Source organism: Protomyctophum bolini (genome assembly GCF_963924005.1).
Source record: "Protomyctophum bolini genome assembly, chromosome: 2".
NCBI classification, from domain to species: Eukaryota; Metazoa; Chordata; class Actinopteri; order Myctophiformes; family Myctophidae; genus Protomyctophum; species Protomyctophum bolini.
Window position 1 is genome coordinate 1,874,068 of NC_137863.1, and position 18,797 is coordinate 1,892,864.

Sequence of the window (18,797 nt, forward strand, 5' to 3'; positions counted from 1 at the left end):
TAAGTCCCTACATAAACCCCCACAATCCCTACGTATTACACTACTACTGTTTAAGTCCCTACATAAACCCCCACAATCCCTACATGTTACACTACTACTGTTTAAGTCCCTACATAAACCCCCACAATCCCTACGTATTACACTACTACTGTTTAAGTCCCTACATAAACCCCCACAATCCCTACGTATTACACTACTACTGTTTAAGTCCCTACATAAACCCCCACAATCCCTACGTATTACACTACTACTGTTTAAGTCCCTACATAAACCCCCACAATCCCTACATGTTACACTACTACTGTTTTATACATAAACCCCCACAATCCCTACGTATTACACTACTACTGTTTAAGTCCCTACATAAACCCCCACAATCCCTACATGTTACACTACTACTGTTTAAGTCCCTACATAAACCCCCACAATCCCTACATGTTACACTACTACTGTTTTATACATAAACCCCCACAATCCCTACATGTTACACTACTACTGTTTAAGTCCCTACATAAACCCCCACAATCCCTACATGTTACACTACTACTGTTTTGACCGCGACAGATTGCTATTTCACCGCGTGAGGGAGAGGGAGAGTGAGATCGGGTGTTTTCTAGGTGTGTATATTTGAATTGTTAATCTGTGCCATTTCACCGTATTTGGGTGAGAGGGTGTCTTCTGCCTGCTCGCTGTGCGCTGTGCGCTGAACGCGTTGGCTCTGTTGTCGGCTCACAGCAGGAGCTGAAAAGTCAACGCAGCTTTCCCACGCACAGACAGTGTCGCAGTCCCATAGAAGCAGCTCGACCATCTTCATCCTTTTCTTTAAAGTCACTTGAAACGTCGTGATGTAATTGTGATAGCACGATCCGTCGACTTCAAAGCCTGCTCTGTGTGGTTCAATGACGACGGCATCATCCCGATGCGAGGTGGAGAGGGTATATGTCTTCTTTGGGATTAGTACGCAGGGAGGCTTTTCGATGTAACTCTCTTCTCCGTGCATCTCCTTCCTTTCCTTCTTCACGTCACTCAGCACCACATTGTTGGGTAGCAGCAGTACATTCAGCATTGACATGGGGTCATCATCATGCTCAATCGGTGGGCTATAAAACAGTGCCACCAGTGCCTTGATAGGCCTGGGCCCGAACAGCATCTCCATGATGAGACCAAATAAAGACAACCCGGTTACATCTATGATAACATGAGTTTCTGTGACCACACGGGGTTTGATCAGCTCAACGCCGTCATCATCCACCACGTGGACAACAGACAAGGACTTGCCTCCACCCGTGGAGAGGATCTCACAGTGTGGAAATTGCAACTGACACACGGACCCCTGAGGACCTTTGATGTCAAACAGTGGTCCCGCGGGCCTCTTGCTCAGCTGGGACAGAAGGCCCCGGTGCCACGGGACTGTCCCGTAAGTCACCTCTCCCTCTGTCTCCATCTTCAACCCCAGGCCGGTCACGCTGCATTGGAACAGTCCAGCGTGGGTGCAGTGGAACCTGTAGCGTTCCTTGTTTTCCACAAGAACGATGTCGGGTGTAAATGTCTGTGTATTGTCCAGTAGTAGTGTGACATCGTTTACGCTCTTGTTCTCTAGACGTGGGATTTGGCTCAGTGACGGTAAGCTGTGAGAACCAGGCAGGGAGACGGATTCTTCTATCCTCAAACCACTGAAGCATGAACTTAGCTCAGTTTCATCTTGGATGTCCAGAGAGGACAGTGACTCTGTAACAGCATGAACTTCCAGAGAGGACAGTGACTCTGTAACAGCATGAACTTCCAGAGAGGACAGTGAATCTGTAACAGCATGAACTTCCAGAGAGGACAGTGAATCTGTAACAGCATGAACTTCCAGAGAGGACAGTGACTCTGTAACAGCATGAACTTCCAGAGAGGACAGTGACTCTGTAACAGCATGAACTTCCAGAGAGGACAGTGACTCTGTAACAGCATGAACTTCCAGAGAGGACAGTGACTCTGTAACAGCATGAACTTCCAGAGAGGACAGTGACTCTGTAACAGCATGAACTTCCAGAGAGGACAGTGAATCTGTAACAGCATGAACTTCCAGAGAGGACAGTGACTCTGTAACAGCATGAACTTCCAGAGAGGACAGTGACTCTGTAACAGGACATTCTTCCATCTCGCCATGCAAAGGCATCGTACCCTACAGAGAATATAGAGAAAGGGAAAATAAAATCAGTAATTAGACAAAGATGAACCCAAGACTTTTCCACAGCGTCAGCTCATACAGATGTAATATCCTTGCTAACTGACTGCTGGCTGAGTCCTGACTCTTTGGCCGATGTTATAACATGCGTTGCCAGTAGAGTTGTCAATTTCTGTCCGAACCCGACCCAACCCGACGTTTTCGGGCAGGGCCTAGCCTAAAATGGCTCTGAAAGACACAACAAAGCAGACAGGAAATGATCAGTGTCTTTCCTGATGTTCAGTCACTGTGATTATTGTGCAGAGCAGATGGTTCTGTCCTCACTATGTCCATGTTGGAATGATGGAGTCTAGAGGGTTCTGTCCTCACTGTGTCCATGTTGGAATGATGGAGTCTAGAGGGTTCTGTCCTCACTGTGTCCATGTTGGAATGATGGAGTCTAGAGGGTTCTGTCCTCACTGTGTCCATGTTGGAATGATGGAGTCTAGAGGGTTCTGTCCTCACTGTGTCCATGTTGGAATGATGGAGTCTAGAGGGTTCTGTACTCACTATGTCCATGTTGGAATGATGGAGTCTAGAGGGTTCTGTACTCACTATGTCCATGTTGGAATGATGGAGTCTAGAGGGTTCTGTCCTCACTATGTCCATGTTGGAATGATGGAGTCTAGAGGGTTCTGTCCTCACTATGTCCATGTTGGAATGATGGAGTCTAGAGGGTTCTGTCCTCACTGTGTCCATGTTGGAATGATGGAGTCTAGAGGGTTCTGTCCTCACTGTGTCCATGTTGGAATGATGGAGTCTAGAGGGTTCTGTCCTCACTATGTCCATGTTGGAATGAAGGAGTCTAGAGGGTTCTGTCCTCACTGTGTCCATGTTGGAATGATGGAGTCTAGAGGGTTCTGTCCTCACTATGTCCATGTTGGAATGATGGAGTCTAGAGGGTTCTGTACTCACTATGTCCATGTTGGAATGAAGGAGTCTAGAGGGTTCTGTCCTCACTGTGTCCATGTTGGAATGATGGAGTCTAGAGGGTTCTGTCCTCACTGTGTCCATGTTGGAATGATGGAGTCTAGAGGGTTCTGTCCTCACTGTGTCCATGTTGGAATGATGGAGTCTAGAGGGTTCTGTCCTCACTGTGTCCATGTTGGAATGATGGAGTCTAGAGGGTTCTTTTTTTTTAAATATATTTTTCATCCCACGATTTTGTAACCCATTTTTCACCCCTGTGCCAATCATCTACTGTGATCCTGGGCTCTACACACCCTCCACCAACCTGGGGAGAGCAACGGACTTAACTCATGCTCCCTTCATGCCTGAGTGTCCAAGTTGCTCCTTTACACCTGACAGGGGGGAGTTTCCCTGGTTGGACGTAGCGCGTGGAAGGAACACGTTATTCCAACCAGTTCCTTTCCCCTCCATCAGGCGCCCCGGCTGGCCAGGGGGAGGCAGTTTAGAGACCAGGATTACTGCATGTTTTTGTGAGGGTATCTACCCTAGGGGACACGGGGAGAACATGTGAGGTATACCCTAGGGGACACGGGGAGAACATGTTAGGGTACCTACCCTAGGGGACACGGGGAGAACATGTGAGGGTACCTACCCTAGGGGACACGGGGAGAACATGTGAGGGTACCTACCCTAGGGGACACGGGGAGAACATGCAAACTCCACACAGAAAGGCCCTTTCGCCCTCCCTGCCTTCGGGTATGGGCACTGATGACGCGGAGGAGGAAACACGTCGCCAGCACTTGTTTGTCGAACCCAGGACCTTCTAGCTGTGAGGCGACAGCACTACCAACTGTGCCACCGTGCCCCGAGTCTAGAGGGTTCTGTACTCACTGTGTCCATGTTGGAATGATGGAGTCTAGAGGGTTCTGTACTCACTATGTCCATGTTGGAATGATGGAGTCTAGAGGGTTCTGTCCTCACTGTGTCCATGTTGGAATGATGGAGTCTAGAGACGCGCGCACACGCACACGCACACACACACACACACACACACACACACACACACACACACAATAAAATTATAGATTCCAACTTTGAGTGACAATGCTGTGTGTGTGTGTGTGTGTGTGTGTGTGTGTGTGTGTGTGTGTGTGTGTGTGTGTTATTATTTCGGGGTTCCTCAATTCAAATATGATTATTTTTGGTTTCCTCAATTCAATTCATTAATAAATATGTACAGGTTCACAAAGGTTCTCATTAATCTGTAGATTAACATTGGAGGATGAATTATAATGATTCAAATGGCCCGGAAAGCTCCATTCTTTTGTAACTTGTTAAAAAAATTAACCCATTTAGGCCTGACGTCGAAATGTATAAAATGTCTTCTAAATTCTGACAGTTTTCCGAAATACCTCATGTTTCTGTATCAGTGGTGCTCAATATTTCATGTCAAGGACCCCAACAATTATATGTAATTGGCCGCCGACCCCCATCTGAAAATAATATGTTGTTCCAGCTCGTGCTCTGTACATCCGATAGCGTTGTTATTAACCCATTCTGACCTGAGATCAGATTCTAAAAATGTCTTCTATATCCTGACAGTTTTCCATTCTGACCTGAGATCAGATTCAAAAAATGTCTTCTATATCCTGACAGTTTTCCATTCTGACCCGAGATCAGATTCTAAAAATGTCTTCTATATCCTCACAGTTTTCCATTCTGACCTGAGATCAGATTCTATAAATGTCTTCTATATCCTGACAGTTTTCCATTCTGACCTGAGATCAGATTCTAAAAATGTCTTCTATATCCTGACAGTTTTCCATTCTGACCTGAGATCAGATTCTAAAAATGTCTTCTATATCCTGACAGTTTTCCATTCTGACCTGAGATAAAAATGTCTTCTATATCCTCACAGTTTTCCATTCTGACCTGAGATCAGATTCTAAAAATGTCTTCTATGTCAGTCGCTCTTCGCTCTTTCAAAAATAGCAGACCTACAAGCTCGTAGCGCGCCACTCGGTGGCGCGCTATGAGCTTGTAGATCTGCTATTTTTCAATAGCTAAAACACGACATGATGCTAACACCAAAATGGGTTCCCGCCCAAAATGGGTTAAAGTAAGTGCGTTATTATTTTGGGGGTCCTCAGTTCAAATATGATTATTTTGGGGGTCCCCAGTTCAAATATGATTATTTTGGGGGTCCCCAGTTCAAATATGATTATTTTGGGGGGTCCCCAGTTCAAATATGATTATTTTGGGGGTCTCCAGTTCAAATATGATTATTTAGGGGGTCCTCAGTTCAAATATGATTATTTTGGGGGTCCTCAGTTGAAATTAAATCACACTGTGGAGACTTTAAGACATTCTTTCTGCCCCCTGGTGGTTGGACTCTAACACTTCACCCGACAGTGACGATCTTCTTTATTACATTTTAATTGTATTGAGTCTTAATTTAGTCGACTAAGACTAGACTAAGACTAAATAATGTACAAATGACTAAAATAGGACTACAATTAAATGTGTGTCCATTATACTTACTGCTCACACAGACACGCTGAGGAGGAGCAGAGGGAGGACCAGAACCAGAACCCAGCATAGAGAGGTCCAGTGGACCTGGTCTGGAATTACGTGTGTGTGTGTGTGTGTTGTGTGTGTGTGTGTGTGTGTGTGTTACATGTGTGTGTGTGTGTGTGTGTGTGTGTGTGTGTGTGTGTGTGTGTGTGTGTGTGTGTGTGTTACGTGTGTGTGTGTGTGTGTGTGTGTGTGTGTGTGTGTGTGTGTGTGTGTGTGTGTGTGTTACGTACGTGTGTGTGTGTGTGTGTGTGTGTGTGTGTGTGTGTGTGTTACGTGTGTGTGTGTGTGTGTGTGTGTGTGTGTGTTACGTGTGTGTGTGTGTGTGTGTGTGTGTGTGTGTTACGTACGTGTGTGTGTGTGTGTGTGTGTGTGTGTGTGTGTGTGTGTGTTACGTGTGTGTGTGTGTGTGTGTGTGTGTGTGTGTGTGTGTGTGTGTTACGTGTGTGTGTGTGTGTGTGTGTGTGTGTGTGTGTGTGTGTGTGTGTGTGTGGACGTGGTCTGGAATTAAATGTGTGCGTGTCCATTATACTTACTGCTCACACAGACACGCTGAGGAGGAGGAGGAGGAGGAGGAGGAGGACCATAACCTGAACCCAGCATAGAGAGGTCCAGTGGACCTGGTCTGGAAGGTGTACAGGTGTCTCAGTGAGTCAGAGCACCCTGTGTAGAAGGACAGAGTCCCAGCGGGACGGTCCACATACACGGATACTCTGTTGGAGCCTTTAGAGGCTCTGACAGGGAGGACAGTCCTCTGTCCGTTGTGGTCGACAGAGTAACTGGAACCATAAACACCATCACAGGTCAGACTCCAGGACTTATCATTCCCTCCAAACCAACAGTCAAGACCACGTCCTTTCCTGCTGATTGTTCCGTCAGCCACTGCTATACGAACCGCTCCACTGCACTCTACCTCCCAGGAACAGCGTCCAGTCACACTCTGTGAACTCAGAACTTGTTCCCGGACATCAAACCTGTCTGGGTGATCAGGAGGACGCGGACCCCCTGACCTCTGTGACCCCCGTGTGACCTTCCTGTTGTCCTCAGACAGAGAGAGGTCACAGTGTGCTGTGTTTGAGTCCAGTGTGAGCCGCTGGAAATCTGATGAGAAAACAACACAGTAAACATTAAATACATCATTCACTGACTGACACCGACATGCACGCACACGCACACGCACCCGCACCCACACACACACACACACACACACACACACACACACACACAGACACAGACAGACACACACACCCGCACACGCGCACACACACACACACACACACACACACACACACACAGACACAGACACACGCACACACACACACACACACACACACACACACACACACACACACACACACACACACACACACACACACACACACACACACACACACACACACACACACACAGACTGATCTACAAACTCACTGCAGTGTTAATACAGATTTAGTCCTATTTCAGTCATTTGTACATTATTTAGTCTTAGTCTAGTCTTAGTCGACTAAATTAAGACTCAATACAATTCAAATGTAATAAAGAAGATCGTCACTGTCCAACCACCAGGGGGCAGAATGTCTTAAAGTCTCCACCAGGGGGCAGAATGTCTCTGCACCCCTGGGCAGAGACATTCTGCAGTGTGATTTTATTTGAACTTGAGACCCCCAAAATAATCATATTTGAACTGAGGACCCCCAAAATAATCATATTTGAACTGAGGACCCCCAAAATAATCATATTTGAACTGGAGACCCCCAAAATAATCATATTTGAACTGGAGACCCCCAAAATAATCATATTTGAACTGGAGACCCCCCAAAAAAATCATATTCGAACTGGAGACCCCCAAAATAATCATATTTGAACGGAGGACCCCCCCAAAATAATCAACATTGACAAGCACTTGGAATTGTAGGCATTCCATTTAGTTTGAGGCATTGTGAGCATGTAGATCTGCTATTTCCACAATATTTTCCACTTTCTTACACTATTTGACATTTTTGGCCAATTTGGCCATCTGGGGACCCCCCACAATAATCTGGAGATAATAATCTCTCTGTGTACCTGTCTGTCTGTGTGTACCCGTCTGTCTCTCTGTGTACCTGTCTGTCTGTGTGTACCTGTCTGTCTCTCTGTGTACCTGTCTGTCTCTCTCTTCCCTTCCCCAAAATAATCAAAGTACAGTACAGAGCACAGTACACTACAATACAGTACAGAGCACAGTGCAGTACAATACAGTACAGAGCACAGTACACTACAATACAGTACAGAGCACAGTACACTACAATACAGTACAGAGCACAGTACACTACAATACAGAGCACAGTACACTACAATACAGTACAGAGCACAGTACACTACAATACAGTACAGAGCACAGTGCAGTACAGTAACTATAACAGTAAATGTATAGTTGCACCGCTCAGTTCACACAGGTGTGATTTATATTTCCGGTTGTCTTGTATGGTGTTAAATAGAGCGTGGAACCATGCCAATGACCGACACGGTCAAACCAAAACGAGATCCACCTGTGATCTGCACACATCACGGCTCTGCACCACCTTTCATGCATCGCACGTCAGAACTGAACTTATGCCAATATAGACGAAATACATGTTGTTTACGACCAGGTTAGTGAATGAGGCCCATTGTTTCTGTCAGACCACATGACCTCATCTTGATGGTGTTAAGGACCAGGCCAAGAGCAGAGAGTAGAGAGCACAAGAGTTTTCAGGACAACATCAACTAAGTATACAGTGTATAAAATGTTAATGTAGACACAGATACTCACGTTTTGTAATGAGTTGACTCAGTTGAGGATTAGTAAGCCAATCTTCTCCTCCATGTTTGACTCTGTAGGAAGTAGAACAACAATGCATCAATGTCTGACTGTCTAACACAACGTCTCCACTAGCTGACACTACAGTGTTTCACTCTGTAGGAAGTAGAACAACAATGCATCAATGTCTGACTGTCTAACACAACGTCTCCACTAGCTGACACTACAGTGTTTCACTCTGTAGGAAGTAGAACAACAATGCATCAATGTCTAACTGTCTAACACAACGTCTCCACTAGCTGACACTACAGTGTTTCACTCTGTAGGAAGTAGAACAATAATGCATCAATGTCTGTCTAACACAACGTCTCCACTAGCTGACACTACAGTGTTTCACTCTGTAGGAAGTAGAACAACAATGCATCAATGTCTAACTGTCTAACACAACGTCTCCACTAGCTGACACTACAGTGTTTCTCCTGTCATTATCTTGGCCCTGCAGCTCATCCAGACATACTCACTGCTGCCCAGTTTGGATCTCATCACCTCCTCAGACTCCACCTTAACCCCTATAGCACTCCACTGTCCTTTTATACCTTTGAGGCACTGCATTGTGTTGTTGTTCTTATCATGATTTGTGACTTTGGGCTGTATCGTATCCCATGCCTTACCCGCAAGCATTAAACACTTTACGTGAATTACTCATTTAGGAGCTTCCACTATGCGTAAACGTTATCTTGCGGCCACACAACCCACTATACATGTTTGCGGCTGGAGGTGTGTCTGTACGCGTGTTGATGCGCCTTCCCTATATTTGCTATCTTATGCATACAGGTTTAGGACAACGGAAATCGTCTCTTCAAACCACCCGTAATGTGAACACACACAACAACCCTCTGTATCTAATTTAAATGTATTCCAAGGCAGCACGCGTTGCTCTTCCATAAGGTTCACTCCAGGTATAATGGATTATGGTACCTGGCACACTGATTGGTTTAAGTTGTGTAACGCCCAAACCACACCTATGCATAATGTAACGGGTAGCGGAGGTGTTTTAAGGATTTAGACTGTGGCATAAGATAGCTAATTTAATGGGGGAACGCCTCTTACACCAGTGATTCCCAAACTTTTTCATGTCAAGGACCCCCAAATTGACACTAATTAGCCCACGGACCCCCCATTTGAAAAGATATGCCAGGGACCCCTCCATAAGAGAAGATTTCTATGTCTAGCAGTGATTTTCAACCAGTTTAATTTCAAGGACCCCAATTTGACATGCATTAGTCTACAGACGCCCATTTAATAGCATTTCTATCACTGGGACAATTTATATTATGAAATCAATGCTAATTTAACTCTGAGAGTGTACAAATTATCATCTAGCTGTGTCCCCCCTGGAACTCCCTCAAGTACCCCTGGGGGTTCCCGGACCCCACTTTGGGAACCACTGTCTTACACAATGCTAAATCCCCAAATTACGGAGAAAGTGCCCCTGACGCAAGATAGGGCCCTTTGTGTCAGAGATACACTGTTAAGGGAAACACTGCACTGTCCAACATGGACACAGCCCAAGTCTACTCACTTGCAGTTCTCCAGAACTGAATCATTCACCACGTTGAGGCTCAGGTCCAACTCTCTTAGGGAGGGATTAGAGTTTACAGCTGAGGCCAGAGCTTCACAGCATCTCTCTGACAGGCCGCAGTTAGCCAGTCTGAAACACCAGATTAAAACATACATAAATAAATGAATTAATTAATAAATGTTTAATTCGCCGTTTTTTAATAATACGTTTTAAAAATATCGGATTTGTCGTGGACATATTATTAACCCATTTTGGGCGGGAACCCATTTTGGTGTTAGCATCGTGTCGTGCTTTAGCTATTGAAAAATAACAGATCTACAAGCTCATAGCGCGCCACCGAGTGGCGCGCTATGAGCTTGTAGGTCTGCTATTTTTTTTTAATCGAAGAGCGACTGACATAGAAGACATTTTTAGAATCTGATCTCAGGTCAGAATGAAAACTGTCAGGATGCAGAAGACATTTTTAGAATCTGATCTCAGGTCAGAATGGGTTAAGAAACTTGATAACTGTGGCGTAGCTACAGCGGGTCGCAAGACAAAAATAGCAGATCTACAAACTCCTCAACGCGTTGTGAGAAACGCTGTTATATGATGAAGTAGCCGATACCTTCGCCTTAAAGAGGTTTTACACTTTGAAACATGCTTGGGGTAATTTTAACGTCTACTCAGGCACATAGGCTTGGGTTACCATGATATCAAGCTTATTAATACATTCTCACCACAGCATTCATATTAACATAATACAGTACACAATAAAACAGTGATAATTGTCTTTGTCTCTAATATGTCAACAAAATGAAACCATACTTTTGAACCTGGCTTTATCTTATCTTCAGATTTATCGCCCCGGAATGTATGCAAATTAGCACATATAATGCCTAATTTGCATATTTAAACATATAATTTCAGAAAACTTGTGTGACAAAAGCACATTATTTATGTCATTCTGCTTTATTGTTCTGTACGTGTTATTTATTTAAGGAGAAATGTAACATGTGAAATGAATGTGATAATAAATAAGGTTTCCTATTCATGAGGAAAAGGTAACGGGTCTGACACATGGGTGATTGACACGCCACTAGTGTCGCCACCCAAGGTTACTTCAAGAGGAAGTGACACACGGGGGAGAAGGAGGAAAAGCATAAACACAGTGTAGGCCTGCACGGTTGGAAGAGGAGCTCCAGGCGCCAGACAACTTTTAGAATGGAATAATGTTTAAGCATAGTGTCTGCAGCCAATACTAAGGACAGCCTGCGCATCGGGAGAAGCAACGAGAGTGATTCTGTACCGTGGGATTATCGGCCGTTTGGAAGCAGTTGCCGGCGTGCGGGAAGTCGGATAAAGACGTCGCTTACCGGTGAGATCGTTTCGAACGTGTTCCTTGTTGGAGGATAAGCCTTGAGGGCTACCCCGTTCACGTTTTCTTTTGGACCGCCCGGAGCGGACGGACTTTAGTTTTTGTTGGATCAAAGGAACTGTAATAGACTGTATAGCGTGCACTGCTATTCGCCTACCATGTCTCACCATCAAGCTTATTTTGACCTGAGATCAGATTGTAAAAATGTCTTCTACATCCCGACAGCTTTCTCAAAAAGCTATGTTTCTATGTCAGTCGTTCTTCGATTTTTCAAAAATAGCAGACCTACAAGCTCGTAGCGCGACACTCGGTGGCGTGCTATGAGCTTGTAGATCTGCTATTTTTCAATAGCTAAAGCATAACATAATGCTAACACCAAAAAGGGTTCCCGCCCAAAATGGGTTAATACATTCTCACCACAGCATTCATATTATATTTACATAATACAGTACATAATAAAACAGAAGTGATCAAAATAAAATTGGTAAATGTATCTTACTTTAGAACTTCCAGTCCACAGTGTGGGCTCTTCAGTGAAGCACAGAGCAGCTCCACTAGTCCTGAGTCCTGCAGGTCGTTTTCACTGAGGTCCAGTTCCCTCAAATGGGAAGGATTAGAGCTGAGAGCTGAAGACACAGCTTCAACACCTGTCTTACTGAGCTCACAGCCAGCAAGTCTGTAAATGCAGATTGAATAAGAGATTATCAATACAAAATGAATGATACCTATAGTTCACTGTCATGGAAGTTAACTGTAACAAATCTAGTTATCTAGTATTTAGAGTGTGGAATAGACAACACCATGACAGCACAGAATAACAGGAAAATAACAATTTAGATATCAAAGACTATGAAGACTGAATGTTAGTTTGATTTCCCCCAATATTATGAAAAAGAAGATCATAACCTCTCAGATGTTATTTGTTTTAGCGGCCAACTAAGAACATAAGTGACGGGTTGGAACAAGCATTTAAGGCGAGACATGGCAAGTGAAATCATGATTTTTCAATTTTGTGCTATTTTGCTTCCTAAACATGTTTTCTTTCAAACTAAAGCAAAATAAACATTCAAACTACAGATTTAGATGTTTATTTTAGTAGTTTATTTTAGCCAATGACAGCTCGTTTTGTTGGGTGAAAATCCACCATATCTATTTTCATGATTGGTTGTTGGTACAAAGGAAGTGACCATATTTGGATCCAACCACAGTCAGCTCGAGGTCCAGACCTTTCTAATGATATATGGCATAATACGTTGATGCCAAGGTTTGGATGAGATATTTTGTCTCATAATAGTGGCTTCAAATAAAACGTTTCGGAATTTTACAATACAAATCTTTAAAGGCCGTTTTCTCAAAATGAGTTTTCCTCATACCTGGGACAAAGAATCTCCACTTCAGTTGCACTCACATACACCTACACAGTCACATGCACACAACTTTACAGTCTTATTCATAACTATATTCTGCAGGAACTTACAGAAGGGTTTGTTGATTTCTCATTCACAGCCTGATTTACATCACATTTTATTCATGGCAAATATTTGTTTTTTTATGCCTGTTGACACTATTTTTTGATTTGTGGAGTGATAATTAGAGATATCGAAAATCCCCTAATTGTCTTTGTCTCTAATATGTCAACAAAATTAAACCATACTTTTGAACCTGGCTTTATCTGATCTTCAGATTTATCGTCCCGGAATGTATGCAAATTAGCACATATAATGCCTAATTTGCATATTTAAACATATCATTTCAGAAAACTTGTAATACAAAATATGTTAGTCTTAATATAATTAATCAACTGGAGAAGTTTCATTGTGATAGCTATTAGTTAACTTTTTTCCCCTATTCACCTACCATGTCTCACCATCAAGCTTATAAATACATTCAGCATTCATATTATATTCACATAATACAGTACATAATAAAACAGAAGTGATCATAATTAAAGTGGTAAATGTATCTTACTTTAGAACTTCCAGTCCACAGTGTGGGCTCTTCAGTGAAGCACAGAGCAGCTCCACTAGTCCTGAGTCCTGCAGGTTGTTTTCACTGAGGTCCAGTTCCCTCAAATGGGAAGGATTAGAGCTGAGAGCTGAAGACACAGCTTCAACACCTGTCTTACTGAGATAGCAGCCAGCAAGTCTGTAAATGCAGATTAAATAAGAGATTATCAATACAAAAAGAATGATACCTATAGTTCACTGTCATGGAAGTTAACTGTAACAAATCTAGTTATCTAGTATTTAGAGTGTGGAATAGACAACACCATGACAGCACAGAATAACAGGAAGATAACAATTTAGATATCAAAGACTATGAAGACTGAATGTTAGTTTGATTTCCCCCAATATTATGAAAAAGAAGATCATAACCTCTCAGATGTTATTTTTTTTAGCGGCCAACTAAGAACATAAGTGACGGGTTGGAACAAGCATTTAAGGCGAGACATGGCAAGTGAAATCATGATTTTTAAATTTTGTGCTATTTTGCTTCCTAGACATGTTTTCTTTCAAACTAAAGCAAAATAAACATTCAAAATACAGATTTAGATGTTTATTTTAGTAGTTTATTTTAGCCAATGACAGCTCGTTTTGCTGGGTGAAAATCCACCCTCTCTATTTTCATGATTGGTTGTTGGTACAAAGGAAGTGACCATATTTGGATCCAACCACAGTCAGCTCGAGGTCCAGACCTTTCTAATGATATATGGCATAATACGTTGATGCCAAGGTATGGATGAGATATTTTGTCTCATAATAGTGGCTTCAAATAAAACGTTTTGGAATTTTACAATACAAATCTTTAAAGGCCGTTTTCTCAAAATGAGTTTTCCTCATACCTGGGACAAAGAATCTCCACTTCAGTTGCACTCACATACACCTACACAGTCACATGCACACAACTTTACAGTCTTATTCATAACTATATTCTGCAGGAACTTACAGAAGGGTTTGTTGATTTCTCATTCACAGCCTGATTTACATCACATTTTATTCATGGCAAATATTTGTTTTTTTTATGCCTGTTGACACTATTTTCTGATTTGTGGAGTGATAATTAGAGATATCGAAAATCCCCTAATTGTCTTTGTCTCTAATATGTCAACAAAATTAAACCATACTTTTGAACCTGGCTTTATCCGATCTTCAGATTTATCGTCCCGGAATGCATTCAAATTAGCACATATAATGCCTACTTTGCATATTTAAACATATCATTTCAGAAAACTTGTAATACAAAAAATCTTAGTCTTAATATAATTAATCAACTGGAGAAGTTTCATTGTGATAGCTATTAGTTAACTTTTTTCCCCTATTCACCTACCATGTCTCACCATCAAGCTTATTCTTACCTGAGATCAGATTCTAAAAATGTCTTCTACATCCCGACAGCTTTCTGAAAAAGCTATGTTTCTATGTCAGTCGTTCTTCGATTTTTCAAAAATAGCAGACCTACAAGCTCGTAGCGCGACACTCGGTGGCGCGCTACGAGCTTGTAGATCTGCTATTTTTCAATAGCTAAAGCATAACATAATGCTAAGGGACTGATCGTTATTTATCAAAGGTTGGTATGGTGCAAAAAAGGGGGGGGGTCATTAAACTATTTTTTGAGCCTGAGGGGGGGATATGTTTATTTTTATTTTGGCTTGGGGGAGGTTGTACAACTTTATTTTGCTGAATTTTGTATTTAAAAAATGTTTTGATTATTTTGTTTTTCATAGTGTTTCACTCATATATATCTATATAAAGTTTACCCTGTGTGGCGAGTGTACTTGGTATCTTCCATGTGTGCGCAACTGCGTATGCAAATAGAACAGATCTACAAGCTAACAACGTGTTGCTTGGTGACACGTTGTTAGCTTGTAGATCTGATTCTGTTCTACCAGCAAAGGTCCCTCCCCCGGCCGCTGATGTAGTTTACGTCTGACGTGTACCCACTTCAAAACAGCGCGGGACAGATTGATTCTGCGTTCATAACATTTCCAGTAGAAAAAGCGAAAAATGTTTCAAGCTATGAACCGCGATGTTTGAATTGTGGGCCAGCAGCAGCAGGCCGCTGAAAAGAGCGAGTGTTGTCGGTCAGAGAGGAGGAAGGCGAGGAGCAGGCTGACAGCACCGCTGCTATGGTTGCGGTGGTGGTGTGAGGTGTCTCGGTGAAACCCAGCGCCGCATCAGCGCAGCATGATAATAACAACAATAATAATAATGTTGGGGCTGAGGTCGTGGATGATGTTACGATATAAACTTCTCACAAGTTACTGTTTGTGACTGAAATTGATTGTGAACGAACATAGAAAGTAGCAAAACATCACAGGAACACCTTGAGGCCTTTATGTTGATGGGCATGGAACATTTTGATGGAAGAGACTCTACCGTCTTTGGACAACGCATCGTCAACATGGTGGCAACCGTGGCATGCAGGCGAGACAGATTCTCATTCAGAATACGGTAGGGCTGGTCTAAAAGCATGCAGCTATCATATCATGTGCATCTTTGCGCACTCGCATTGCAATGGTGGATTGTTGGTGTGTGCGTCACAGTAGCCAGGGCTGCCATGTCTCACCCTTTGAGTGTGACAGTCACACAATTTAACCCTTTACCACGCACCACGCCAGTGCGCCACACATGCCATTTGATTTCACACGCATTATAAATAAATAAAATCTCTGCGGCTCCGCCGCGTAATAACGCGCGCTCATGTGTGCGTCCTCACAAACGGAAAAATAGCCGATCTGCATGCAGCGCTGATATATGCAGTAGGAGGGTAAACAGTGGACCAAATCCTCAGCAGGGTCCCTGACTGTGTGACGCATGGAAATGAGCCACAAGTTTAGTAGCCTACTTGTGTTTTGTCCGCGGTGCCATGTACTTTTGTCTGCGTATGTGGTTGTATAGATTAAAGAAAGAGTTATACTATTTGGTGGTGCCTGGCTGGCTAAATGAGCCGAGCAGGCAGTTGAACGTTGATGTTGCGCAAATTGTGCTTTTCTCTGTGGAGTATGACGCTGTACGGCTGTAGTATAACTAGTATTATGGTATGCGACTGCGTGACATATTTATTTAGCATTCATTCATTTTCATCATCCTGGGCTTGGGCACAGAGGCGAGGGGTGCCCACTGCCTTGGCAGCTTGGCTAGAATGACTTTACGCACGAGGCTCACCTTAAAAATAGCCAATCTAAGCTCATACATTTGCGTCGCGTCATCAGTGTGTTGTTGTGAGCTTGTAGGTCTGCGTATGCTATTTTCGAAGCTGCCAGATTCATATTTAAATCTTTAGCTGGAAGAATGCAATGGCATATCATCAGTGTTGAGTGTTGACCATAATGTAATGACGGATATGGAACCAAATGAACCCCAGACGGCCGCCGCCTAATAAACGATCAGCGTTTACTTTATGCTGCTATACTGTTGGTGTGAATATAAAATAAATATGGTCTATGGTGTTGGGGGGGGGGGGGGGGGGGGAGGTCATATATATTCTTCCAGTCCCTGAGGGGGGGTCCCGAGAAAATATTTGGAGGCTGGGGGGGGGGATGAGGTAAAATAAAAAAATGAAATCACATCTGCACCACCCCCCCCTGGTGGATAAATAACGATCAATCCCAACAAAAAGGGTTCCCGCCCAAAATGGGTTAATACATTCTCACCACAGCATTCATATTATATTCACATAATACAGTACATAATAAAACAGAAGTGATCATAATAAAAGTGGTAAATGTATCTTACTTTAGAACTTCCAGTCCACAGTGTGGGCTCTTCAGTGAAGCACAGAGCAGCTCCACTAGTCCTGAGTCCTGCAGGTTGTTTTCACTGAGGTCCAGTTCCCTCAAATGGGAAGGATTAGTGCTGAGAGCTGAAGACACAGCTTCAACACCTGTCTTACTGAGCTCACAGCCAACAAGTCTGTAAATGCAGATTGAATAAGAGATTATCAATACAAAATGAATGATACCTATAGTTCACTGTCATGGAAGTTAACTGGAACAAATCTATAGTTATCTAGTATTTAGAGTGTGGAATAGACAACACCATGACAGCACAGAATAACAGGAAGATAACAATTTAGATATCAAAGACTATGAAGACTGAATGTTAGTTTGATTTCCCCCAATATTATGAAAAAGAAGATCATAACCTCTCAGATGTTTAGCGGCAAACTAAGAACATAAGTGACGGGTTGGAACAAGCATTTAAGGCGAGACATGGCAAGTGAATTCATGATTTTTCAATGTTGTGCTATTTTGCTTCCTAAACATGTTTTCTTTCAAACTAAAGCAAAATAAACATTCAAAATACAGATTTAGATGTTTATTTTAGTAGTTTATTTTAGCCAATGACAGCTCGTTTTGCTGGGTGAAAATCCACCCTATCTATTTTCATGATTGGTTGTTGGTACAAAGGAAGTGACCATATTTGGATCCAACCACAGTCAGCTCGAGGTCCAGACCTTTCTAATGATATATGGCATAATACGTTGTTGCCAAGGTTTGGATGAGATATTTTGTCTCATAATAGTGGCTTCAAATAAAAAGTTTTGGAATTTTACAATACAAATCTTTAAAGGCCGTTTTCTCAAAATGAGTTTTCCTCATACCTGGGACAAAGAATCTCCACTTCAGTTGCACTCACATACACCTACACAGTCACACAACTTTACAGTCTTATTCATAACTATATTCTGCAGGAACTTACAGAAGGGTTCGTTGGTTTCTCATTCACAGCCTGATTTACATCACATTTTATTCCTAAAACATGGCAACGATTTGGGTTTTTTATGCCTGTTGACACTATTTTCTGATTTGTGGAGTGATAATTAGAGATATCGAAAATCCCCTAATTGTCTTTGTCTCTAATATGTCAACAAAATTAAACCATACTTTTGAACCTGGCTTTATCCGATCTTCAGATTTATCGTCCCGGAATGTATGCAAATTAGCACATATAATGCCTAATTTGCATATTTAAACATATCATTTCAGAAAACTTGTAATACAAAAGATCTTAGTCTTAAAGTTTCATTGTGATAGTTATTAGTTAACTTTTTTTCCCTATTCGCCTACCATGTCTCACCATCAAACACCAAAAAGGGTTCCCGCCCAAAATGGGTTAATACATTTAATTTCTCACCACAGCATTCATATTATATTCACATAATACAGTACATAATAAAACAGAAGTGATCATAATTAAAGTGGTAAATGTATCTTACTTTAGAACTTCCAGTCTACAGTGTGGGCTCTTCAGTGAAGCACAGAGCGGCTCCACTAGTCCTGAGTCCCACAGGGCGTTTTCACTGAGGTCCAGTTCTCTCAAATGGGAAGGATTAGAGCTGAGAGCTGAACACACAGCTTCAACACCTGTTTTTCTGAGTTTACAGC

At 42.7% G+C, this 18,797-nt stretch overlaps 2 protein-coding genes across 2 annotated transcripts in view; both read right to left on the bottom strand.

The window, feature by feature from the left end:
• Positions 1–18,797, bottom strand: part of LOC308325634 (NACHT, LRR and PYD domains-containing protein 1b allele 5-like) — a gene marked incomplete at its 5' end in the record, with an annotated part of 35,797 nt that overhangs the window by 2,397 nt on the left and 14,603 nt on the right. The window contains 6 exons of the mRNA XM_080778195.1: positions 655–1,836; positions 2,124–2,170; positions 6,286–6,474; positions 6,706–6,796; positions 9,450–9,457; positions 10,054–10,182. Coding sequence (XP_080634321.1) covers positions 655–1,836; positions 2,124–2,170; positions 6,286–6,474; positions 6,706–6,796; positions 9,450–9,457; positions 10,054–10,182 — 1,646 coding nt within the window. The remainder of the gene's footprint in view (positions 1–654; positions 1,837–2,123; positions 2,171–6,285; positions 6,475–6,705; positions 6,797–9,449; positions 9,458–10,053; positions 10,183–18,797) is intronic.
• LOC308325643 (NACHT, LRR and PYD domains-containing protein 1-like) overlaps positions 1–18,797 on the bottom strand; it is a gene marked incomplete at both ends in the record, with an annotated part of 72,491 nt that overhangs the window by 540 nt on the left and 53,154 nt on the right. Inside the window, 4 exons of the mRNA XM_080778207.1 lie at positions 655–1,628; positions 6,232–6,796; positions 8,484–8,545; positions 10,054–10,182. Of these exons, the coding sequence (XP_080634333.1) occupies positions 655–1,628; positions 6,232–6,796; positions 8,484–8,545; positions 10,054–10,182 (1,730 nt within the window). The remainder of the gene's footprint in view (positions 1–654; positions 1,629–6,231; positions 6,797–8,483; positions 8,546–10,053; positions 10,183–18,797) is intronic.